A 26,585-nucleotide genomic window follows, 5' to 3' on the forward strand; every position below is an offset into this window, starting at 1 on the left:
CCCTTTACTTAGCCTATCTCTGTGGGCGAATTGATGCAGTGTGTCCTCATGACACACCTAATATATACAGATACGTGTCTGCTGGGCCCCTTTCTGACACCACTGTCACCACCAACAGAGTCCAAGACAAAGATCGTCTCTTTCCTGTTTCCTTGTGTGTTTTCTTCTTCCGTCTTAGGGTGTCTGTTGCTTTTTTGCTTCTGTTTTGGCCTCTGACCTCCTTTTAAACCTTTCCTCCTTCAAATCTCTTTTGTCCAGACCTTGTATTTCCATCTCCCTTCATTTTTCTTTTCTTCTTTCTTCTACCACCTTGTTGTGTACTTGGCACCTCCGGGATCTTTTTGTCTGCAACTTGGCCTGAGTGGCCAATGACAATGTTCTACTCCACTGGGTGGCTTGGTTTCCCCATCAAAAAAAGAGCAGCTGAAAGGTTTCCTGCTGTTTCACTGAAAAATCACATGTGCATGTACACACACACACACACACACACTTTAACTTTTTATCTGAAAAATGCACAGATCGTAAGTCTGTACTTCACTGAGTTATTGCAAAATAAATACACTGTGTAACTATCTCTCATGTCAACAAGGAGACATTGCTAGTGCCCTACAAACCCTGTTGTGTCTCCTCCTGTTCTGTGTTCCTGTCCCTCCCCCCAGAAGTTAGTCACTCTTCTGACTGCTTACACGTTAGATCAGTTTTTTGCTTTTTTGGGGATTGTATATGCATTAAAGTACAGCATTCATATGCATTAAAATATGCATTCTTTTGTCCAAAGTCAACACTCAACATCCCATTTGTGAAATACATCCATGTTGTTGTAAGTAGTTTGTGTATTTTTACTACAGTGTAATATTCTGTTGTAGGAACACATACTCCATTGTATATCGTATGTTGCAACTTTTAAATCTGTTAATGTCCATTTGAGTTGTTTTCAGTTTTGAGAATTCAGATGATGTGAGCATTCTTGTGAATGTGCTTGTGTGTGTGTGTGTGTGTGTGTGTGAGCGTGTGTGTGCATACGTGTGTTTTCAAACTGAACTTCTGGGTTTTGTGTCATACCAGTTTCTTTAAGTTGCTAGGAGTCTGATTCAAATGTTTGAGACCTTTCTGTATTCTCTTACGTTCCAGCCTATTCCTTTGGAAGACAGACTTTTATCTATTTTTATATATTATGCTATTAGTACACAATATTTTGAATTTTTGAATGTTAGAGTGATACATGGTAAAAAGATTTGTAAATAAAATTTATATATAAATCCATGCAACTATAGTAAATATAATTATATATTTAATATATAAGATACCATAGGATAGTCACATATTGAATATAATCATGCAGATATATGAACTTACAAAATTCATTTTACTGATTCAGTAACATTATTATAGAATTATTACTATATAGAGTGTGCTTAATTTTTTAATGAATCTTCCTCTGTGTAATTCAGTTCACATATATTTTCAATATGTAAAACTATATAGAAATATTTAGTACCCAAATTAAACCAATGTAGTTGTGACTCACAGTTTCAAAAAATAAATTTAATAATTCTTATTTCTCACTACTTATGCATTTACTGGTCTGTGACCATAGATCCAGAGCTATGATATCTGATTCTTTGTTTGGCTTAAATAAAGTCAAAATTAATGCTTTGAGTCCATGTATGCCTTGATTTGGTTTGTTACTAGTTATATTAATGAGACAACGTTAGCATTATTCTCGCTTTTATTCTTGCAAGACTGTTTAATGTCCAGAGATTCAGGCCTTCCTCAAAGAGGTAAACACTGTGCAGAAATTTCTAAGTGTGCTAACACGCTTCTATCCAATAAGAATTTTTGTGAGCATCTACTCTGGGTGGTAGACTAGTTGCAGTGGGGAGGGCCACGTTAGTAATTACTGAACTTTTAAAAAACTTACGTCCCTTGCCCCAGTATACTATTCTATTTCTGTCTAATAATCATGATCATAGTATGCCATTGTTAGTGGTGGAGGTGTGTTGTAGCCTCCGGTGCGTTACTTGAGAATTGTTGGTAACATGTAGATATTTGAATATGTGACTTAACTTTTATCATTTTTTATCAACGTAGCCACATATAGGAATGGATATATAGTAATACTTTGAATTAACATTGATAATATTAGTAATGATATTTTCTGATCTGGAGGACTTCACCGTCTAGTGAGGTAGCCTACAGCATAAACACATAATTACATTGTGTTGTGGCAAGTACCTTAAAAGGAGACAGGCATAAGTTGGCACAGATGATAGTGGAAAAGACTCACTTGTGTTCAGAGGCTTGAATAGATTGATAGTCTTAGTGATGTGCTAGGTGTTACGAGGAAAGTTCAAAAGTTAGGGTAACCTAGTAGCCCATGAGAATATTAGGAAGACTGTATATTGGTTTGACACAAGTATAGAACCGATCAAGTATATTTGATGGTAATCTTTGTAAAATGGCACCTGATCGATTGCATTCTCTTATAAGTTTCTTAAAGTGATGTTACTTTTACGTCTGTGAATGCACTGCTTAACTGTGGTTCATAAAAACACTAGGGAGTTTGTGAGAAATGCAATGGTAAACCAAATGGTCTAGCTTGACGTTAGACTCTTTCAGACCTGACTCTTCATGTGCTAGGTCTATGACCTAGGCAAGTGATTTAACTTTTCTAAATCTTAGCTGCTTCATCTGTAAAATGTGGCTAATGACAGTTTCTTACTGGAAGACTTGTTATTAAAAATGAAAACAAATGAGATAATGCACTCTTGGCATAGTGTCTGGTGCATGGTAACAATAACATAGTAAATTTTTGCTATTACCTAAAATTTTAAGTTATTGTATACATTAACATTTACAATTATGAACCCAAGAAAGGGTCTCGTTCTGAATTTTGATTTCTTTCAAAATTCAATTAGATTTTGAAGGGATTATTTATAAAACACCTGAATCTGGAATTACATAAATATATTTTTTCCTTTACTCTGTTGTGACAGGTGTCCACAGCAAGACTGATGGAGAAAAGAAATTACTAATTGGGGTGCAGGTGGTGAAAATCTGTTCTAAAGGCGTGTGTGTATCTGTGTGTGTCTGTGTGTGTGTTTAGATAGAGTCTTAAGTTTATATTGAACTTGAATGTGAAAATTGACTTGATTATCTATACAAAATATTTAATGAGTGAGCTAATTTCTACCCTAATTCTACAGCCCCACTCATATGCATCACAACTCTGTTCTTTCTCTCTTGGTGAATGGAAAAGTAGGAGCTTGGGTCCAGGAGTAACCTGACTATGTGGTCATCCTCTCCGACTTGGACCTCACTGTGCCCTCCCTACCATGTCTGGCTTTGCATTTAAAATTAACCTCCCATGAATTCCCTGTTTTGCATTTACTTTGGCATCTACCTAGCCTATTTTTTAAATTTATTTTTAATCTTTTGTTTTAATCTTTGAGGGTAGCAGGAATGCAACAGCAATAAAACAAAATCCGAGAGCCCATAAAGCTAGAGCCTGGGATTTGCAAGGGTGAGGTGAGGAGACCACCCTCTATAATTTCCTCTTCTGCATCACCCAGAAACGTGAGCCAGACTCTAGTCAGCACTACTGGAGAGGATGCAGTCACAGACACAGTCCTAAGACATGTGTTTCCTGACTGTGGGCCAGGCATTGGTTTTCTGTCCTTTGTGATGGGTACAGGTGGATCTGCATGCAGAGAGTGAGTGGAGATGGGGGGAGTGAAATTATTGATAGCCAGAGAGGAGCACGTGGGCTAGATGTATTCTCTCAGGTATCTGTAGGCAGTTGAGAACTACGCTAACTACATGAACTGCAGGGTTCCTCAGTGCAATCCTACGTCATTCTCTAACCTCTTTCCACACACCATAGTTCATGAAGCTCTGCCGTATTTGTCTTCCTAACTTAATTTTACTCAGGTAAATTTTAAGTTGTTATAAAAGAATGAGACAAATTTAGCATACAAGGTGGTAGTGCTTTAAAATGATTAGCTGTAGTGGACAGCATTAAAAAGAATAACTGAAGAAGTGACTTCTTTATGCCATGATATATGTGTAAACCATTTAGGTCAGAGATAACACTGGGCTGATAGTCCATGTTCTAGCGTGCCCGTGACCCTCTGCCGTTAACACAGTCTTTTAAAGTACTGATTCTAAATCTTTCAGGATAATAGATCCTGATCTTCTTTTAATGTTGATAACCATGCTGGAAAACCAAAACCAAAACAAACCCTTCAGAATTGTCGACCTCATATCAAAGCATCTAAGTTTTCTTGCCGGATTAATGAAGGGCTACTTATTTTGTTGAAAAATATGACATATGTTTTTGTTTAGTATTAATATTTAAAACTATTACATATGCATAGATGGGAAGGAAATGACTGCGGAGAGCAGCAGCTCCCGCCGTGCTCAGCGGAACGTTAGTTTTGTTGGTGAGTGGCGTTATGTGCCATAAAGCCACGTGAAATTGGGAAATTACAATCCACGTTGAACAGACCCCCCCCCCCCCCACCAGATAACTCCCAGGACGCTTCAGAGCTGTAATCACCAGTGTACATTGTGGACCCATGAAGGGGGGTTATAATGCACGGAGTTTCCACTAGACTTATTTTGACCAAGGAACCTTCCTACATTTCCTTTTTTTAGAAGTTAATATCATGGAAAGAACATAGAGAAAATTCTTGAATTTCTTGTCATCTGTGCTTTTAAATAGTTACCACAATAAAATTCCACATAGAGCCTAGCTGAATTTGGGGTGAACATGGGCAGAATGTCCTGAAATAATGGTTTATTTAAAAAAAGTTCTTATAGCTGAAGGTTTCTAAACCTGTTACCTACTCAAATTATGAAGGAATTCTGTGTGCATTTTTTTTTCTTCCTACATAAAACTTTTCTCATCCTAGGAGTCAGGAAGAAGTAGTTTAACCTATTCTATAAGAAGTTGCTTTTCAGTTTTAAAATGCTTTCCGTTTAAAACATGATCAGTTTTCTTGGGAAAATGTCAGTGTACTGAACAGAAGAGAAGCATGAGTCTAACCTGTGTGTGTATCATTTGTTTTTTGTTTTTATCAGGAGGGAAGGTGGTGCCAAGTTGCTTACATTAAGCATTTAGCACTAACTGGAGTGATCATCTAAACCAAATTTCATGTCATTGCTGGGTATTCGTTACACTGTGTGAAAGATATCCCTCAGTACTGTTAATTTAAATGGACTTTTAAAAATGCGTACTGAACCAAGATCCCTGGCCTCTCTCTCTCTCTCTCTCTCTCTATGTATATAGCGACACTCTGAACTGATTTCTGATACCCTTTCATTGCCTGCGTGCATTGTTGATTCCTGTGATATCTGTGCTTACCTGGTGGCCACTCCTGTGGTTTGCTCACTGTGCTGTTGGTCTTGGTCAGTGAGACCTTTTAAGCTGCTTCCTTTGGTACCTTCGGGAGAGCAAGTGGTACCTTAGTGGTTTCCAAGTTGCTTACCAGCGTCGTGAGCAAGAACTGTTGAATGTAATGGCACAAATTTATGTCCCCACCATTTTGATTATTCTATATATATATACACATATATCTATATTTATATGCATATACATTTACATATATACACACATACACATATGTATTATATATATACATATATATTTAACACATTATATTATGTATTATATGTAAGACATGTTAAATATTATTATGTTAAATATTATACTTAACACACACATACATGTGTTTAAAAATATATATATAGGAGAATGAGAGGCACACACCTCATTCTCCTAAGATTTCCCTCCTGAAATGAGCTGACATTACTTGGGGGTCATAAAAATTTTGTAAGTCTATGTATAACCCTATCTCTTTCTAGCCTACCTTTTATAAAGCCCAAGGTGACAGAGTTGTGGAAAATCGAAGAATTTGGAATCAAGGAGACCTGTGTGGGAATCCCCCTGCTGTCACTTGCAACTTTGAGACTCTGAGTTTCAGTTGTTCATCTGTAAAATGGAAATAATAATATAGCCTTAGCAGGGTTGTGAGAATTTGAAAAGAAAATATTTATAAAATGCTCAGTACAGAACTGGGCTAAATAAATCGTTGCCTTTGCAATAAATTAAAAAAAATATGTATATATTTATAACCAGTATAAGCTCTCAGTATCCTTCACAGCAATTGTTTTAATCTTGTATCTAGTTTGGCACTCTTAAAAAAGAAAAAGAACAAAAACTTTGCCTAACACCCTTGGCTTAACAATGCTGAGAAGACAGTGAGCATTCTTATTGAATCTTCCTGGAATGCATCTGTTAGATTCACCATACTGTGTACACGTGTTAATTTACCAAATGGATTTGCAGTGATGGACACATATTTCTTACAGGAGGACTGAGACAGCTGTTAGCCAGTTTTATAGCTGGATTGAGGTAATAATTGAGATCTTTTTCTATTGAATAACAGATTGGAAAACAGGCAAAGCAACATTGATATATTAAAATTAAACTACCTTTAATATATGAAGATTTTTTTTTTTGACAAATGCTGGGAAGAAAGTCAAAGGCATTCCTGCAGAGCACAGCATTCGTTATTTTTGCTATCAGTAGAACTCTGATTGACATACAAATAAAATGTCAATTCCCAGCACAACCATCAAGATAAAGAGATGCATGTATACTTTTCCATGAGCTATTCTTTTTGAACTTAAGTGCGCTATGTTCGACTCTTTGCCCGTGGACCAGTTGAAATGCGGCAAGTCAGATTGGCCTGTTTGATTCAACAGTTGTCACTGTAGATTATTTTAATTATTATTATTTTTTTTTTGGAGAGGAAAATAAAAGGAAAAATGACAAATATATGGGCAATGAATGGTAACGTTTCTTAATTTGCTTAGTGATATTGTGATCTTATTCAAATCAGAGTTTTTAATACATTTGCCTCTCACCTGTTATGAAAGGAAGAATAATCAATTCCCTTTTCTTTCTGATTATTCAGTGATATATACTTGTTCTGTTTTACTTATCGCATTTAGTGGAGCAGAGCCATGCTTTGTTTTTTCAGATATATCCTACAGTTTCATTTAGACTTCTAGCATAAAGTCTTTAAAGTCAAACAAAAATTTTTTTTTTTTGGTAAAAGTAAAGTAGTTAATGAAATTCTTTCTCTAAGATGTATATGGATATATGGATACTCATTTTGGCAAATAGACATTATTACTTACCAGACTTTCTCCTTTTACCTAGACTAGTAACATTTGAAATGAGATATTTAAAATACAGAAAGCATAGCATGATGAAATAAAAGCCTAATAAAATGTGTTTGGGCCAGCATCAAAACTCTTTGAAATCGGATATCTAAATAGTGTGCATTTTATCTCAGAAAGGCTCGGGTTCGTTCTAGTGTCCAGATGACTATTAATGGGCTTTGTGCTCTGAAGCATATGTTAATAGAAGCGGTCATTATGGATTAATTTGATGTGAATTAATAAGAGATTTATTTGATGGGAGTTGTTTGAAGGTGATGACATTTAAATCTCAACAGGATTTAAGACGTCCAAAAATACCTTTAAAGACTCAAGAACAATCAATTCAGAGAGAGCAAATTAAATAGACATGGACAGCGAAGAGCAGGATCTGACATTGGGTTTATGAAGTTTGAAGCAGTTTACAAAAAAAGCGATCTACCATTGAAATATTGCCCTGAAATCTGAGGAAACAGAAAACATTTAAACTCCTTCAACAATTCTTGGGTTTGTGAATTGGATAAACAGTGTTCTCTTGCATTTTATAGTTCACTTAAGCAGTCTGATTTTGATCTGTATATATGGAGTAGACAGGATTCAGTTTTTTTTTCCTAAACCAATGAGCAAACACATATGTTCTTGAAAAACTGAACTTTATATGTTGTTCATATGGAAGCTATCTAGTTTGCCATGGGCCCAAGATTCGACCTTCCTTTTATTTTGCTATCACTTGCTTAATTCTTTGAATTCTTTGTGGGGGACTTTTGATCAAAAGAAACATTTGCTTTTTTTCTTTCTTTTTAATTTTTTTTTAATAAAAGCTACATGAAGTGTGTAATTAATAACTCAGTACTCTTGGGCCGTTGATACAAACAAGCCTGAAAGAAACATATATTAAGGAGGAGACTATCATGTCTTTCCTTTTTGTGTTAAGCTTTGATTTTAAACCCTTGAAAGTTTTATTATCTGGAAAAACAGTAAGAAAATGTCGTCTGGTATTATATATTATGATGATAAGAGCTGCTGCTTATAATAAAGTCATACTCAGCAGGATTAGAGATTGAGGTCAGATTACACAGGCTTCCCTAACTTTTAGTCTTGTTTAGGTTTTTATATATATATAAAGATGTGTATATATGTATATGCATATATAATATATGTTAAATATAACATTTATATATAGTGAGAAATTATCAATCAAAAGTGCACCTAGTTGAAATTATATTTAGAAAGGTACTGACAAGTTTTAAGTTTTTTTAAGAAAGAGGAGTTTCTTACACTTTTTTCTTTTCTTTTAAAACTTATCCTTCCTCTCTTAAATTGATGACAAATAAAATTGAAGTCATGTTGCTGATGTGGACACACAGCTGGTGCTGGATGTACGTTTGTGGAATGAATGAATGAAAGTTGGGGAAAATGGAAATCTGGGTGAATGGTAGGCATCAGTGGTATTTATGCCACCCTCAGATGTTGATGGCTTAATATTTTATAGTCTTTCAAGGAAATTGGATAAAGGTTTATTAAAGCAAAACTAACAAGTGCCCAAGCCACTAACCAGAACCATCATAGAGTCTTAGAGGCAGAGTGCAGGTTAGAAATAATTTAGTGTAATTCCCTCATTATACAGATAAGAAAGACCCCCAAGAAGCCAAGGGGCTTGCTCATGATTACATCACCAGGTGATTTGAATCAGGTTCAGAAACTGGACACCTGCTCTCTGTACCCTTCTTCCTCCTTAGGTTTTGGTTCTTCACTATGTTTAGGGTCAAGATGCCATAAAGAACATGGAATTCATATCTCTTACTTTCAAGGAGTTTCTCATCTAATTAATGGAAGTAAATTCTCACCCTCATCTGCATTGAATGGTTGTGTGATCTCAGCATTCTTTTTAAACTACTGTGATAGTTGATTTCTTTGGTGAGATAATTCATTTGATTATCTGTTGCAGGGTTATTCTGAGCAAGTATATTTCATAAATGTATGTATCTATACATACATATTTATACATCTATACAGATCAAATAAAACTTAATCATAGTTCATGATATCTAGGTAATAATAGGAAACTCAGATTCCTTTTGCTGTGAAGGTGCCATTTTGAGAACATGAGTCATAGTCTATAGAAAAAAATTCTTTTCTTAGATGTTTAAGCAGTTTAATCAGTGAGATAAAGTAGTTACCAGAATTGTATTTTAAGCTCTAATGCTGATTATTTCCATTGCATAAACCTGTCGCAGTGCTGCTGTAACAGAGAAACTGTGCAGTACCCTATTGCTTTTTTATAATAAACTTTTACTGAAAATGCAAAAAAAAAAAGAAAACACTTTCACATTTGTTTTAATTTAGAAGGAAATAAGAACAGAAATTGAGATTTGTGCAAATGCCGTGTCTCACATCTCAGCAATGAAAATTAACACAAATAGAGCATTTTAGGAAGCTGAATATATTTGGAACCTGCTTAAATATCTCGGCACATAAATCACAGTCATGTGTTTGTATAGGCGGGAAGTGATGTAAACGTGGGAATGCTCACCCTTACCCCTCCACACCACTCCTCTGGCCCGCTCCCAGGTCAGTTTGCCTCTCATAATTAGAGGACTGAAGATGGGCACTCTTGAGCCTGATAGTGCTCGTTTAGATTCTTCAGCACCTCCTTGTCTGATTCACTTTTTGTCCATTTTTTTTGCTCCATTGTCTAAAAGGTTGTCTATAGTAACTGATCTGATGTAACTGACATTTTAAATATTTTCTGGCAGTCAGCGTGAGGGATATTGCCCTATAGTAGAATGAAAAAGTTTAAAATAGAGTTGCCAAAATGATGACTAAGGCTCATTGATGTGATTATATATTTCTATATGTGCATATATATATACACACACACACACATATATATACACATATGTGTGTATATATGGTGCATCTTTTTAATTATGACTGTTGATGCAATATCTGCCTCCATAATTTCATTCGGATAATAAAAAATATGATATAAGGATGATTTAACACTAGTTCAGTCACAGTTTTGTAATCTTACTTATCAAGGTTGAAAATAGAAAACTTAGTAGCTAAAAAGATAGCATTGCATAATATGTAATGTTTCTGTAACTCTTGGTAAAGTGTACATAGATCTGATGCAAAATTCCTGGTGGCACTGAAACAATCCCTTTCTCAATTCGTGGTGTATGTACACTGGTACCATGTGTCCATAGGAGACCGGCTGTGGGTACCACTCCATGCCTCTAGCTCTGACTGTGCAGTATCTGCGGGTGCACTTTGTATCCTTTCCAGAAGCAGGTCCCCTCTAGGTTTAATAATTAAGATGTCTTATTCCCACCCCAATGCAGGTAAGTATCGTGGTCCTTAAAGTTCAGGGGGATTTCAAGGTTAAATAATTTTGCCAACATGACAGTTTACTGTGAAGATGACTTCTAATCTTTTATATCATGTTCCTCCTTCTCCTGCTTCTTTATTAAAACCCACGGGAGGGAGAAAAGTCTCGCCCAAGGTTCGTGCTTTTATCTGGTGTCTTTCGAGCAGCCCGTGGTGCTGGCATAGTAATATATTTTTGGTGTGATCCATTCAAGTATGTTTATATCATTTAGGAAGGAAATTTTTTGTTTTGTTTTGTTTTGCAGATATACAGATCAGCTCTCAAAATGTCTTCTGTGTCTTCTGAGCGTCTTCTAAGACAATTGCATTAGCCCTCCTGCTAGTTGACTAATAGAATTAATAATTGTAAAAAGCACTCTAAAGCCACATGCCTTATGAAGTCAATGCTGGGTATGATTTTACAAGTATGTGATCTATTTTTTCAAGTGGAAATGTTAACTGGAAAAGTTCTTGGCACACAGTGAAACGTCATGCAATCTGTTATTTGTCTTAGAGATAATAGCTTGAGGGTGGGTCTAGTCTTACGGTATCTAACTTATGAGTTGTTAGGGGAGTTCCTTCCACTTAGAAGTACTGCGAATGTGCTTATATTTACATAATATGTCATTCCGAAAAATTATGGCGATATAATTCCAGTAAAAAATTATTTTTTCTCTAACTACTTCAAAGTGTAGTCAACTAAATTAGCCACGTTTTTTTTTTAAAGCAACTAAAAAGACCATGCCCCCTTCCCCCCACAACAAAAAATAAAACCCAAATGACCTTTCTGATCTTTCTTTGAAGTTTTAGCAGTTTAACATTCTTTGCGATGTATATTATTAAGGACCCTATTTGGCGTAAGGAGTCAGTAAGTCGTATGGGTTTTAAAGCTCTGTTCTTGGGTGGAAGAAGGAACTGAAATTTGAAAGGATGATAATTTAATTAAACCATATTTTCTCTCAGTCACTATAGATGCTGATTGAGTTGTTTTTAAACTATGAATGACCCGTTACTTTTCTTCATGGTAATGATAAATCAACAAGATCCAATTTTTTTGTTGTTCTGAAAAATACATTATTTTGTTCAGTTATTAACATGTTTATGACTATTCACTTTTAAGTATTTTATCTTAGTTCCCTTGCTATGTAAGATGTTACTGTTTTGCTCAGCACTCTGACCGTAATATACGGGCATAAACAATTTTCTTTTCATTTTAATGGAAGGATGATCTTAATGAATTGGATTATTTTATCCTCTTTTCTTCATGAATCCTGCCTTTCATATAGATTTTTATTCATTTTGGTGCGTCACTGTTAGATTTTATTTCCATGAAGGAGAAGATGGAAGATGTTAAAATGTTAAAATCTAATGGAAAAACAAACAAACAGGAAATTCTGGAGAGAAAAGCAAAAGATATTATACCAAATCAGCACATTTTTATATGCAGGAATGGCTGATACTCTATAAACTAGTATTTCCTTTACTGTAGACCAAGTTGAAAGAGTCTATTTTTTACTCAACTCTTATATTTTAAACTACAACTTATTTCTTAAGCTTCCCTTTTGTTCTCTTCCTCCTTTCCTTTTTACTTCTCTCTTTGTTGACTACCCTAAGATTGGCCTCCAGGCTTCCATGTGTTGTTCCCAAGTTCTGTCTCTTCCAACAGTGGAATAGAAGTCTCCTAAAACGTCAGGGTCAACAAACAAGACATTCAAATGCAAACATTAAAAGATAAATTAGTTAACCAGTGTTCCATTTTTTTAATGATGGTTACCTGGCTTCGTTAATTTTAGGAGCCGATGGTAATGACACCAAGGTGAAGAGGACATCCCCTCCCCTCTCCCCTCCCTGCTCATGCCAGCCAGGTTTACATGCCTCACAACATCACCTTCACCTGAAACTTCAATCCTTCATCCTATAAATGGTTTTGTTGTTGTTGTTGTTGTTGTTGTTGGTTGTTCCCGTTCCAAGAGGGAGATTCCATGGGTATTGATGACTAACATCACTGGCATATGAGGAGAGCAGTATACTTTCTTAATAAGTACAGTTATAGTATTTTTGACATTATTCAAGAAAGTGATTTTTTTACCTTGTAAACAATTCCTTATACTCTAACTAGTACATTGTCTTGGTTCTGTGATTCATATTATAAAAACTGCTTGGCTAGCTTTTAAGAAGTGGAGATATCCCCATGTATCCCACACCAGTGTGGTTCCTCAGCACTTGTGAGAAGTTATAGATGAGAATGACTAAAACATGCTGTTAATTTGGATTTTTGTAGGACACTGGAATAATCATTACTAACTCCGTTCAGTCTGCCCTTGTGGTAGCATCAGCTAGTGAAGAGGGCTTGGTTTATTAGTCAGTCACAGGTGGGTTTTTCCAAGAGACAGTTGGGGTGATGGCGCACAGAGCACTTTACGGTTTTTCAGCTGGATGATTAAGGAGCACAGGCTGTGAACCTCAGTTCTCCACAGTTCTCTTTGTTACTGCATTCTTTTATTGGCAGGACACAATGTGTTTCCTATCTCTTCGTACCCTTAGAGTTCTGATTCATTAGACTCCCTTAGAGGACTTTGTCACAACGTTCTTATTCGGACCCTACTTACGATGCCATTAGCTTGAAAGGCACAGTTGAGCTACCACGTGAAGGTGAACCATAGGAAACTGGTAACAGTTGGCCATGTTGAGCTACAAAATGACAATGTCATACGGTTCAATTGAACATTTCACGTTAGTCAATTTCCGAAGTGCTCCTGATGGTGGAATTGGTACTCTTCCCACCGCACTGTGCACAGAAACCCGGGGCTTAGGTAGGTTCCCATCACGCTGGATGAAGCCCTTGTAAAACCCAGCCTGGCCTCTGTGATGTGTACTAGGCTGCCCTTCTTTCAGAAAGCTCCCCAAAGGGGGCTTAAAGTAATTCAGCAGGAGGGCAGAGATGAAACATTTGTTATCGTCCATTCCTGAAAGTAAACGGGCAGTTTTCTCATTGTTTATAACATGCTGTTTCTGTCTTTTGACTATGAGGATATTTTGGTTGAAACTATATTTATATCTTGATTGCACAAAGTGTAACAATATCGAGTTTCACTTTATGTTGTTTATATACATATATATATCATATAAATAAACACGTAATATATATTCTATAAGCATAAACATGTGTATATATATTCTATAAACGTAACACGTGTGCATATTACACATTGTATGTAACACCGATAAATATAGAAGCATACATCTATCAGCTATACCTGAAGGAAGAAATTGAGCAAAAAATATAGTTGCAGGCTAGAGTAACTAATAGGAAAGATAGAGCTAGTAATAATAATTAATCCCTTGGTATTCATAAAACCATTTTAAAAATAATAAATGAGCCACTCTTTATGGCAAAAATAATTCTAAATGTAAATTGTTGGCTTTAGTCTCAATTTTTCTGCTATTCTTAAAACTGATTTTTTTCCTAGAGGAGTTTTTCTTTATTATTATTATGCACCTTAAAAAGTTTTGCATAGAGTAAGTAAAATGTTCTAGATTAGCTGACATGCCAGTAAGTTGCAAATAACCCTGTATCTTCCTTTTCCTTGTATCTTTACAGATATGGTCCGGAAAAAGAATCCCCCTCTGAGAAACATTGCTAGTGAAGGCGAGGGCCAGACCCTGGAGCCTGTCGGTACAGAAAGCAAGGTATCTGGAAAGAACAAAGAACTTTCTGCAGATCAGATGTCAGAAAATACGGATCAGAGTGATGCTGCAGAACTGAATAATAAGGAGGAACCTAGCTTGCCTGTCCCAGATCCCTCTTCTAGCAGTAAGAAGGACTTAAAAAGCTCAGTCCTGAGTGAGAAGGCTGGCTTCAATTATGAGAGCCCCAGTAAGGGAGGAAACCATCCCTCCTACCCACATGATGAGGTGACAGAGAGAAATATGTTGGCTTTCTCATCTCCAGCTGCTGGGGGAGTCTGTGAGCCCTTGAAGTCTCCTCAAAGAGCAGAGGCAGATGACCCTCAAGATATGGCCTGCACCCCATCAGGGGACTCATTGGAGATGAAGGAAGATCATAAGATGTCACCAAAGGCTACGGAGGAAACAGGGCAAGCGCAGAGTGGTCAAGTCAATTGTCAAGGCTCCAGCCCAGTTTCAGTGGCCTCCAAAAACCCACAAGTGCCTTCAGATGGGGGTGTGAGACTGAATAAATCGAAAACCGACTTACTGGTCAACGACAACCCAGACCCGGCACCTCTGTCTCCAGAGCTTCAGGACTTTAAATGCAATATCTGTGGCTATGGTTACTATGGCAATGACCCCACAGATCTGATTAAGCACTTCCGAAAGTATCACTTAGGACTGCATAACCGCACCAGGCAGGATGCTGAGCTGGACAGCAAAATCTTGGCGCTTCATAACATGGTGCAGTTCAGCCATTCCAAAGACTTCCAGAAAGTCAACCGTTCCATGCTTTCTGGTGTGCTGCAAGACATCAATTCCTCAAGGCCTGTTTTACTAAATGGGACCTATGATGTACAGGTTTGTGCTTTGCATTGTGGTCTCTTTGTACAGAAAGAGTTCTTAGTAGTGAACTGTGAGTTCTTGCATGCATATTACACTCAGCCTCCCAAGGCCAAAGGGGTAGCCTGCTAGATGGAGCAGACGAGACAGACGCCTGCCGTAGCTGTTTCATCCAAATGTGTATTCAGAGTTATCTTTAGCCTCTCATCATGGAAAATAATCCCAACATTTCTATTAGGCTGGGAAAAGACTTTTCATGGAATTAGCTAGGCTTCATATTTCTGGATGTATTTCATGGTAATTTGATGTTTTCAGAGTCTTCCAAAAATGGCACTAATCTTTATGGTTCTACATAGTAGTAATTCGTGCTTTGTTCTAGTTTTAGATTGTAAATCTTTTGCTATGGTCTTTCCTTCAGGGAGGGTCTTTCCTGTGTCTTGGATGAGGATTTGATTTTACACTCAGCCAAACTGGACCAGATTTGGGTCACACTGATGGTTGCAGAGATGGGCTACTCAAAAGGCAATGTAATTAATTGCAAATGCAACTTTGAAAATAAAATTTTACATTGATTAAAAAGAACTTAATGGGATTGAAAGTACTAGGGACACCAGGATGATCTTCGTATGGGCCAATAAAGCATTCCTTCCCGCATTTAAAGAAAATCGTGATTTATGAAAGCATTTAATAGTAATTTAGATTTCGACTTTCATTAAAACTGGCCTACCTTTTTCATCTACTTTTCTGTATTTGTTTATAGCATATGTGAAATTAAAAAAAAAAAACTATTTCAAATAGAATGAAATGCAGGGCAGACTCTTAAGTAATGTATTCATTTTATTTTAACAATTTTAACATAGTTGAAACTCATGATCAGCTTGGGAAAACATAGTAGTTTCTGTTAAGTCTGTAGAATTTTATTGTATTATTAGGCCAGGGATTTCAAAACATATAGGTTTAATATTAACCTTCTTTAGGAACGATTAGAAGAAGAACCAGAGAACGAATGAAAACGCATCACACTTATTTGACCCCCTGCATCATTTAAAATATCAGTCATTTTTATCAACTCAGTAGCTACAGCACATTTGTTCTGGACATCTCTTTTGACCTAGTGCCAATTAAGAAAGGCAGGCAAAGGGGTTATAAATAACAGGTAGTGAACGTATTTTGCCATACTTGTAAGGAGAATCAGAAGAGAAATTTCCAAGTCCTTAGAAAATATCAGAGTGGCAATCTTATCACTTTAAGGGAGGTATAAAGAAGAACCCTCAAAAAGCCAGTTTCATCTTTGTAAAGCTCTCTTAAAAATTCCATCTTACTTTGTGAATTTCCACAAATAGAATGATTTCTGCGGAGCAGCAAATTAAGCCAACATAGTTATTATGCATGAAAGCTACATGCTTTGAACTGCTGTCTTATTAAAGATCATTTCCCTGTCTTATGTCAGATACACTCTGCTGTCAAACTATGATTGGAAAGCAAATACGTGTTTCAGATAAAAGGGTTGGAAGTGAGTAATGTCAGCATGTGAAACGGTGTTTTATAATTAGCGAGGAATATGATGTTACTACCTGGATTTCCGGCCGGGGTTTCAGCTTGTTCACTCTGGGGACAACTTCTGAGGGAAGCTGATCTGGGCCGTCAGGAAGGCTCTAAAACGAAGATTACTGAGGCCTATAGTTTGGAAGAATTCAGATTTTTAAACACACTTCCATTTCCCCCAAATAGTTATTTGTTAGGTTCTTAGTTATTTATAGTAAAGTTTATGTTTGGGCAGAATGAGCTGGACACTTTTCCTGGGCAGCGATTTTAGAAATGAAACAGATGTGTGAGTTCTCTGAGTTTGAACTAATAGAACTAGAAATAAAACAGCTGATCCTAGACTCTGCTGTCTCCTAAATCCTTGCAGAAGCCCACGGTGCAGAAGACAGAAAATGCTAGGAAGCTGCATGTGGGATGATAATCTTGTTAAGATCAATTTTTTTTTTCCAAAGAGATATAGTATGGCTAAAAATGGAAAATGACTGTCTATGGAAAAAGTGGGTGATTCCTTCAAAGAGACTGTTGGCTATAGAAATAGGTTGAAAGAGTTAACGTTCTTCAGTTTAGGAAGATCCCACCAAATACACTTTTTAGGCCAAATGCTCATCTTGAATACTTTACACACACCAGATGTTGGTGTAGAAATGCGTCTGAAGATCAGTCACTTACTAATACTTTTATGCTGAAATAAATATCGAACAGCACCCCTAGGTGCATAAATTAAATACAAGCATATCTGAAATCCCCCTTTTTTCCCCACCTGTGTTTGGGTTGCTGAAATGTCATTTGAGAGGTTCTCTGCTTGGCACTTGACCTGTGTGGAGACTGAAAGCTCTGGGAAAAGAGACGCTGACTGTAGAATTTCTTTAATGCAGGTTTGTCCGAAATTTATAGCATGTTTGTGGCTTGCCTGGATTCTAATAAAAACATGTTGGTGAATACGAGGATTACAGACAAATAATTATTACAATAATTACTGATACCAATCCGTAATTTAAGCTGGTTGAAGTAATAGATGACCAATTCATTCATCTTTTTCAGTTAATTTTTCTTTTTTTTTTAACATTCAGGACAGTTGGTGGTTAATGATAGATTTATGACATTTTAGGCCAAGAAAAAAGGAGCAGAAGCTAGACGTAGAAGACAGAAATTCTGTGGCTTTGATCTGTATTTTGATTTGACATGGATGGTTTTAAATAATCTGAACTGACTTGAGTGCAAACACGATGTGTACGGTTGGGGAAAAAGAAATAATTTAAACCAATGTTAAGATTTCTAGTTCCAAGTTCAGATTATTTGAGGTATATTTGGCGTTAATAATTGAAGTTTAGACGTACTTGTACTGACAATATCCACTTCTGTGTAAATTTTATTACACATCATGAAGTCAAAGAATTACAAGTTGGTAAAAATAATGTCAAACAACCATGTTTCTTTGCACGGCATGGTCGATAAAGCCCCAGCCAGATCATGGAGGTCATTTTAAAGGGCCATCATAAAAATCAGGACTGTCGTCTCTGAGTCTGTTGAATTCAAGTCCCCCCCACGTGGTGAGATAGCATACTCATCCCTGAAATCAGCAGAGGTGACAATCTTGACCAAGAAAAAGACAAGGAAAGATACAGTGACTAGTGTAGGACTAAATGACTTGATCGGCATGTTAGTTTCCCAATATTGAAATTTCCCTTGCATGTTTTACCAATTATTCTGCTTAATTAAAAAAAAAATAATGGACGTGGCTTTGGCAAGCCCTTCCTGTAATTTTTACTACCTGTGTTCAGCCTTTGAGGCTCCCATGTAGACCAAATAATAGGACGAAGGATGGAGTTCTTCAGAAAGTAATTACAGCCTCTTTCTTTTTAATCTGCTTTATTATGCTTATATTTAAACCGTCGCTGAATGGAGGCCTGCATTGTTAAATGCGGACTTTGCTGTTTCATTAGGGCTTAATGTGCTGTGCATTAGGGTGTTTGCGTCATCTTTATGGGGGAGCTCTTAGCCCTCAGATCAGGTTGTAAAAGTCGGAGTCCCGTCAAGTTGTGCTTCCCACGGGAAAGTGTTTAAGCTAGCCCAAGTTTATAAATGCTCACGACATGTATGCTGCCTTTTCATATTAGGAAACCTTTCCAGTATTTTGCATTATTCAGGACTGCAAGAAGGGAGCGACAGGATGCCAGGCTATTAAGTTCATGTTGGCCTTTAATGAGATTCTAAGGTTAACAGAAGACTCTCACTATTAACTTACCAGTGACTGTCTTGTGTTTGAGCTGGGAGCACTATGTTTCTGTTTTGTAAATATTTTCATCAGAGTTGCACAATATGGCATGTTAGAAGCAGGAAGAACAGATTTTCAAGCTAGGAAGTCACCCTTTGTATTTATATTTTCAACATATTTAACTCCATGAGCTTTACAGATTGTTAATCTCTGCCCGTACATTCATTTGAACAGGGGTTACAGTTTGGCCTGGCAGAAAAAAAGAAAAAAAATCCAGAGAACATTTATCTTATTCTGGTCTATTTTGACTTTTCTTGAATTTTCCTTCCAAATATTTATTTTTTGCTTTGCCGTTTTCTTTGATCTGGAGCAGGAGGGAAGTTGTAGATCTTGGTAGGTTCTGTTGCTTTGTTTTTCTGAGTTGAAGACAATTGCGCTTTAGAAGAACTGGTGAATGAGACTTTAATCACTCCGGATTCTAGAGTACAGAATGTTTGGCATATGAACCCATACTTACTTTCAGGACTGTGTCTCTTTAACAAGTAATAAAGTGTGCAAAATAAAACATATGCTCACCCTAAGGCTATAAAAGCAAAGCAAAGTTCTGGCATTTACCAGGTTATTTCCATCGTGAAGATGGCCGAGCTGGATAACGGAGCCACCCGGGTGGAATGGAGTAGTTTGACCATCTTCACTAATCCTTTTACCTGCATGATGGTTAGATTTCCATTTGGCTTGGTTACAAGAGGGTCAGTATGATAAATGTCAGTCCCGCTTTGATTTTCGGTTTATTTGCTATTGTTTAGAGAACACGTATCACTTTCTTGGATATGCGTATTTCTCTCTAGGCAGAATGTTTAGAAGAAGGAATCATGGTTATCAGTGCATTCAATCAAATTTAGCATTATTCAACTCTTAAAAAAATTTTATCCTTGTCTGGCATGTTCTGCTAACCATATCAAGCCAACAGATTATTCAGTGCTTTTTGTTCCTTGGGTCATTGCAATTACAGCATACGTGCAGCTGTTGGAAACACAGATACATAAGTAGTGTGCTAACCCCAGGGAAGTTTGGAGAAGGAGAGAAGTTCTCTTTCATTTTCTGATTTCCTTTATGGAGTCTGTTTCCGAGAGTCATTAGACCTTGGTCCTCTTGAATTCTTCATCATATGGTTCTAAAATTTGAAATAAATGTTATGCATGTTCAGAATATCAGAGAAGACCTTGTTTACATTTCAATTGAAAATCAAATGTAAAATCTGTTTTTCTGTATGACTTTTAATTTGGTCTGTCTTCTTTCATTGTTTAGGTTACATAATCAAAATTGTACTTACCTCCTGTTTCTTTCCCCTCAGTTTGGGATTCACTCCTAATAATAGCTAACATTGATGAAGTTTCTTCTGTGTATGTGTAGATCTAAGCTCTTTACATGTATTAATTAACTCATCTTCCTGAAAACCCTTGGAAGTCGATACTACCATTATATCCATTTTAAAAAATGAGGAAACAGGCATAAAAGAATGAAAGTAACCTGCCCAAGGTCACAGAGCTGTGTTAAGTAGGGTAAATGGGGTGGAAACCAGGGTAGATAGGCTACAGAAGCCTTCCTTCACAACCACTATGATTTATGGCCTTCCCGATTAGAAGACTGAGTTTACTGCAACTCGGAAAGTGACAGAAGACAGGCCAACTGCATGTAAGGGAGGAGACAGAAGACTAGTGCACCAGAGTGGTTTGATGCATACCCTGTGAATCACAGTGAGTTTGGAGACATCAGCGATTTCTTTGAGATCACCTCTTATCGAGTTTGCGTAGTGTAACGCTGCCTTATTTGAACGTACTAGCTTATAACTGAAATCATTGAAAAGAAAATTAATTGTGCTGATTTGTCTTTTTTTTTTTTTTTTTTTTTTTTTTTTTTTACTTACTATGATCCATTTCCCCTGGTACTTTGGCTACAGAAACTAGTTCTGATAGTAAGGGCCCAATTTTGATTTCATCAATTAAGGATGTGATGTTTTATCCCCACGTTAAAGGACACATCATCATGTATTTGATTTACTTCATATTCCACTCATTTGGAGGACTTTGTTTTAGGAATTTATGATCTGATAGATGGTCTGGGAGTTGTAGCCCCTCCTTCTGGTTACTAGGCACAATCTGGGTTCATTTTTCTGTAAAGATCAAAATGTTAAGGAGATGTACCCAGATTCCGTGTGTGTTCCCCAAGACTGTGTAATTAAGGTTTTATTCTTTGCCTCTGAGTAAGTACAGGGATGGGTGTGGAAGCAGAGAAACTCCGAATGCCTTTAGAGTGTCTAATTTGAGCGTACTCACTCCCCACCCGCGCTCGGAGCTGTGCGAGTTCCCCAGATGCTGAAAGCAAGGAAACCGGGAGCCGTGAGGAGCCTGAGAATTCAGAAAGAGTCTACTTGTCCAGTTGTCCAGCAAATTTCTTTAATATTTAGATGATCTGCTGACGGAAGATTAAAGGCATCTGAATTCTTTCATGAGCCACGTAACATATTGGGATTCTTACCATAAGCAGTGGTTTGTTCTAAGACCTGTTTTTCCAGCTGACGGGGTAGGTAGCTCCACCTTGATGTTCCAACCGGCTCTCAGAGTCAACATGTGTACGCGTCACATTGTTAGCTCCTTCCCTAAAACAACTGTCTTTCTCTCTCCTTTTTTCTAGACTCCCGTTTTTGAGTCAGTCAGGATGGAAATGTCAGTTCCTCGGGATTTCTTTCCGATATGTCTCGCTCTCCAAACGATTGAGTGATTTGTCCCAGTCTTTCTGTCTTTATTCTTTCGCGGCACCACCCTTAATGTTTACTTAGTACATTCTTAGTGGTTTCTTATTTTCTTTCTCTTTCTGTCCCGTTCTGTTCTTTTTTTCCCCTCCTTCCTCTTTCTCTATCCTTTCTTTCCTCTCTCCTCTTACCCTCTGTCTTTCCCTCCCTTCCTTCAATTTTTAAAAATTCTCCTTACAGATTAGTCTTCCTATGTTTTGTAGGAAGCATAGGTCTACTTTCTATAAGAAAATAGATCATTTTCATTATTTGTATATAATTCCATACAGACTCTTAATTAAGATACCACTTTTGTAAATTCTCTCTCACCCCCAAACGTCACCCACATTTCCCAAGAGCAGCTTCCACTGTTTCAACCTTGTTTATGCTTTACTCATTTTGTTTCCTGCACCTGAAAAGCCTTTCCAAGATCATTGCCTTTGAGGCTCATCCCAGGTGCCAACTCATCTGTCCACAGCTCCGTTGTCACCTCGTTCCGGAAGCCTTTGTGGGCCTGTCAGTGTAGGTCAGGTGCTTTTCCTGTGTGTGGTCATGGAACTTGGTGCATTGCTCAGCAGAAGCACATACTGCATCGTTGTCATCTGTTTACGTGGGAACTTCCTGCAGTAAAACGCAGACATGTGGGAGGTCTGGCACCATGTCATCCCTTGGTGTCTCCCCAGTGCTTGACACGTATAGTAGACATGCCCCAAATCACCTTCCTTGGAGGGAGAATGTTCCACAGTGATTTCACTCTGTTTTCGCACTAAGACACTCTTTAGAACAAACATGCAATTATTATTTATCTCCACATGGGCCGGCGGCGACAGCAGGTCGGATGCAAGAGAGGAGTGCTACACGTAATGTACTCAGCCTTATCATCCACTTGCAACCGCATTTTCCAGAGTCTTTTGCATGTTTCCCCCTAAAAGATTGTCTTCCAAATTATTGAGACTGACGTGAAGGTTAACTGGTTTTAAATCAGTCCAAATGCCAAATGATCATAGAAAATTAGATGGATATTATGCTGAGTAAAATAAGAAAGCCAGTTTGGAAGAGACTGTTTATTACTATCATCCAAAACACTTACTATAAAAAGGTAGATAATTAAGAATGGGCAGTATTTTACCCTTAGATTTGCCCCATCTACCAATTTGTCTTGGTACCCCCCCAAAAAATTAGTTAGCTCTTAAAAATCCATGTGACAAAGATGTTTATGGGATTTATTCCAGTGACACAAGGAATAGGCTATGATAGCATGAGCCTGAGCGGATTCCCATTTAATTAGATTTGTTTTTGAAATTTTGAATATTTAATTTCCATCAAAGACACATGATCGAGCACACTGTATATTCTGCAAGGTTTTTTGGAGCTCTGTACAGAGCCCTATGTAGATTAGCACGTTGATTCTGACTATAGTTATTTTCAGCCAAGATTGGCCCTGGCAGATTTCTTCACGTTATTTGTGACTTCAGTATTTGAACAGATATTTTTAACAACTTAGCCTTTTGTTGTTAAGGTTTTACTTTTTTGACTATCAGCCCATAACCTCAAGTCCTTTTAAATTAGTACCTTCCTAATTGTCTCTGTTGCTATCAATTACAGTACTTGAAAATGAACCACATCTAAGGAAGAGTTTGTATTTAGTTCAAACACCTCTTTTTGTTCCATTGAAAAATACGTACTTGTGTTAAAATGTCATTTTAAGAGTTCTGAGGCTTTAAAAAAATCTTTTCCTTTGACATATTCTTTTAGATACTATTCTTACAAGTTTTTGTTCCATATTTTTAGGAGGAAGGAGCTAAATTGAGGTTAAAGACCTTGAAATAAGCCAACCTTTTATATTTTAAACTTCCATAGTGAAAGATTTTTGTGAAAAGCCATAAGTAGATAAATTTATAAATGAAAGGCATGAAACATACGACATGGAAAAAATAGTTTTTAAAACTGAAGTTAAAATAGAATAAAAAGACACCATAGTCCTCAATCAGTAGAAAACAACTTAAAATCTGTTTTTTTCACGTCTAACAAGTATTGTGGGTGTTTCCATGTAACTGGAATTCACAAGCGAATGACTCCAGAGTGATTTGTTTTTGGATGAAAGATGCAATTTTTCCTGGTTTTTTTGAAGGAAACTCTTATTCATCAGGTTGAATCAATGATAATGGGGCCATGAGTTAGTATAACTTGTGTATCCCAAGTAAGTGAGAGATTCACATGTTCAATAACTAGTTCATTCATTCAACCAAAATGTATCAAGCCCCTGCTTACTTCCAAAGATGAATGAAACACCATTTCTCAGTCCGCAAGGGAATGTAAATGGAAGTGTTAGCTTAGTAAAAGCAGAACTGAAGTTTTTCATTTTCAGCTAAGAATACTAGGAGTAACAAGTACTTGAGTTTGACTTGACCACGTCCCCTTCTATTTCGTCTTTTCCTCTCACTGGCAGGGGAAATTCAATTAGGTAGTTCATTTTATTAGATAATAGTCTCATTCATGTGAATAGTACTGTAGAGGGTTCTGTCTGATGTAGTATTCAGTCGCTACATGTGGCTATTTAAATTTCAGTTAATTAAAACTAAATTGTTGAAAAATTCATAGAAAAATGTACGTTAAATTAAAAAAATCAGTCCGTCGGTTGCACTAGCTCTATTTCAAGTGCTCAGTAGCCACGCTCGTGGCTGCCATGTTGGGCAGGGGAGACTAGGGACCATCCCCTTCATCTGAGAGAGTTCTGCTGGTCGGCACTGATCGACAGTTTGCAAATCATTTTCAGATACATTCTCTTACTTGATCCTGAGAATAATCCTATACAATGGTGAGGTGTACAGTATTATTTTTATCCATAAAAATGAGGGAACTGAGGTTCTAGGAGGTTAAATGATGCGTCTTTCCACAGGACTGAACCTGGGAACTTCCTTTGGGAGCAAACAAATGCAAATGAACATAAATACAAATGAATAAAAGTTTTTATCTACAAATTTTGATCTTAAAATATAAGTAATTTGAAGGCAGAACTGTGGTCTGGCTTTTTCAGTATTGTATCTTGATATTGATCACAGAAATTGGCACAAGCTATATACTGAGTTGCTACTAACTGGATGAATGAATAGGTGTAATTTTTGGTCCAAATAGAATTTGCAGTTTAATAGGAATTTTAAAATGTGGATATCTGTATCAAAGGCACTGCTGGATTTATGGGTTATTGTTAAAGTTCTGGTTAGCCAAAGAAGAAAGATTGAAGTTTATACTCTTTGTTCTGCTTGTGATCTCTTTTTAGTATAGTCATCTGAAGGGAGTAAGTTTTTTCTGTTCCTTGCTGGGCTCAACCATTCGCAAAGTTTGAAATAATTCTCTGAAATAAGATTAAATAAACTGTTGCTGCAAAACACTTATTTTGCATGAACTGTTCTTGCTTTGTATTAGTGTTTGACCTAGAAAAGAATTGCTTTAAATCAATATTTGGGGGGTCATGAAAATGAAATGAATGTGGTCAATAGTCTTAGGTATGGTATCCTAAAATAATAATGCTCTTTATTTTATTTTAGTGGTAGCTAAGTGGTATACGTCAGTCATATTTCACCACGACTTAGGTGTACATCTCTTAACAGAGAAAGTATAAAAATGGTCGCAAATGTAACCTTAAGAGCTTCTTTTGGGAAGAAAAGGAATAGAACACTAAGTAATTATGTTTTCTAAAGTTGGCTTTTATAATATGTAAGATATGTAATTCTAATATTACATTAGCTTTTAATGGTATATAATACTAGTATGATTAACTGCTATTTACCAAGAAGACAAGTGGATAATCTGTACAAGTGTCAGTATTGTTGTTCTTGCCATTAAGTGAGATCCTTGTGTTGTTCGGTTGCCTGGGTGGTTTTTCAAAGGGCAGCGGGTAGTATGAAGGCACTTTTCAGCATAAAGTGCATAACCATTAAAAGCATCCTGAATAATGGAGTTGGCTGAAAACACACAGACACTACCAACTTAAAAGATTTAGTGCAGTTTTCGTCATAGCTCAGTTAATCCTAGACCAAAATGCTTTACTGGCAGTTTGTTGTATGAAATGTTCTCTTCTCCTGATAGGAGTCTCTCTTAGCTTGGATGTTCTGACTCTCACAGTTTATGTCAAATACAGGAAGGGAAGCCATGTTGCTTAGTAATAATTTAAATTCACTTCAGAATCGTAAGTTGAGGGATTTGTTGAGACTGTGTGTTCAGCCCTTGCAGTGTGGACATGGAACATGAGGCTCGGAGACTGCAGGCAGAGAAATGGGGATAATGTGTCCTGGTTTCTAAGGAATCCCTGTTCTATAAGTAAAAGTTCAAAACATTCCTGTTGGGGAAACTCGGAAACTCTGAAGCCATGTGGTAGCTAAAGTAAGCGAATTTCCATCTTTAGATTTTGTACACTGGCCTTTACTTACATTAGAGAAGATTTTGATACTTCTGAATTTGCCCCTTTTGGTTCAAAATTGAAGTTCCTGAACAAAGTACCCAAGTACGTGACATCCTATTGAAAGTTGTTGTTGGTTTTTATTTTTGTATTTAAAAAAAACAAACAAACAAAAAAAAAAAAAACAGGGTTTCTTCTCTCCTTTAGTGAATTGGGACACAGATGGAGGGATTTTGCAATATTATGCATTACATTTTGCTGCAGATTTTAGTTGCTTTGGTCACTGAAGTGCTAAGTTAGAATGGTGAATAGAATGATCTTGTGTGACCTGGCTTGGGCATCCTGCACACCAGTGATTAACTGTCAGGTTGCTGCCTGGGAGGGTGCCCACATTCTCACCCTTCTGGTTAGATGGTGCTCTGCTCTTGACAGACTGAAATGTGGATGTTTGCCGTGGTGAATATAGATGTTGCCTGCAGTGAAACATTGTCATCCTTAGATTAAGGGCTGTGGGAGACCTTCATCAA

At 36.9% G+C, this 26,585-nt stretch overlaps 1 protein-coding gene across 5 annotated transcripts in view; it reads left to right on the plus strand.

Moving 5' to 3' along the window:
- Nucleotides 1-26,585, plus strand: part of TRPS1 (transcriptional repressor GATA binding 1) — a 240,287-nt gene that overhangs the window by 29,294 nt on the left and 184,408 nt on the right. For 2 of the 5 annotated variants that reach the window (XM_031439519.2, XM_010988443.3), the window contains exon 2: nt 14,198-15,126. In XM_031439519.2, coding sequence (XP_031295379.1) covers nt 14,200-15,126 — 927 coding nt within the window. In that variant the 5' untranslated portion in view covers nt 14,198-14,199. Of the gene's footprint in view, nt 1-10,862; nt 11,022-12,892; nt 13,410-14,197; nt 15,127-26,585 lie in introns of those variants that run through there. The other 3 variants (XM_031439517.2, XM_064476887.1, XM_031439516.2) reach the window with 3 other exon arrangements.

The sequence above is a fragment of the Camelus dromedarius genome, chromosome 20, assembly GCF_036321535.1.
Source record: "Camelus dromedarius isolate mCamDro1 chromosome 20, mCamDro1.pat, whole genome shotgun sequence".
NCBI classification, from domain to species: domain Eukaryota; kingdom Metazoa; phylum Chordata; class Mammalia; order Artiodactyla; family Camelidae; genus Camelus; species Camelus dromedarius.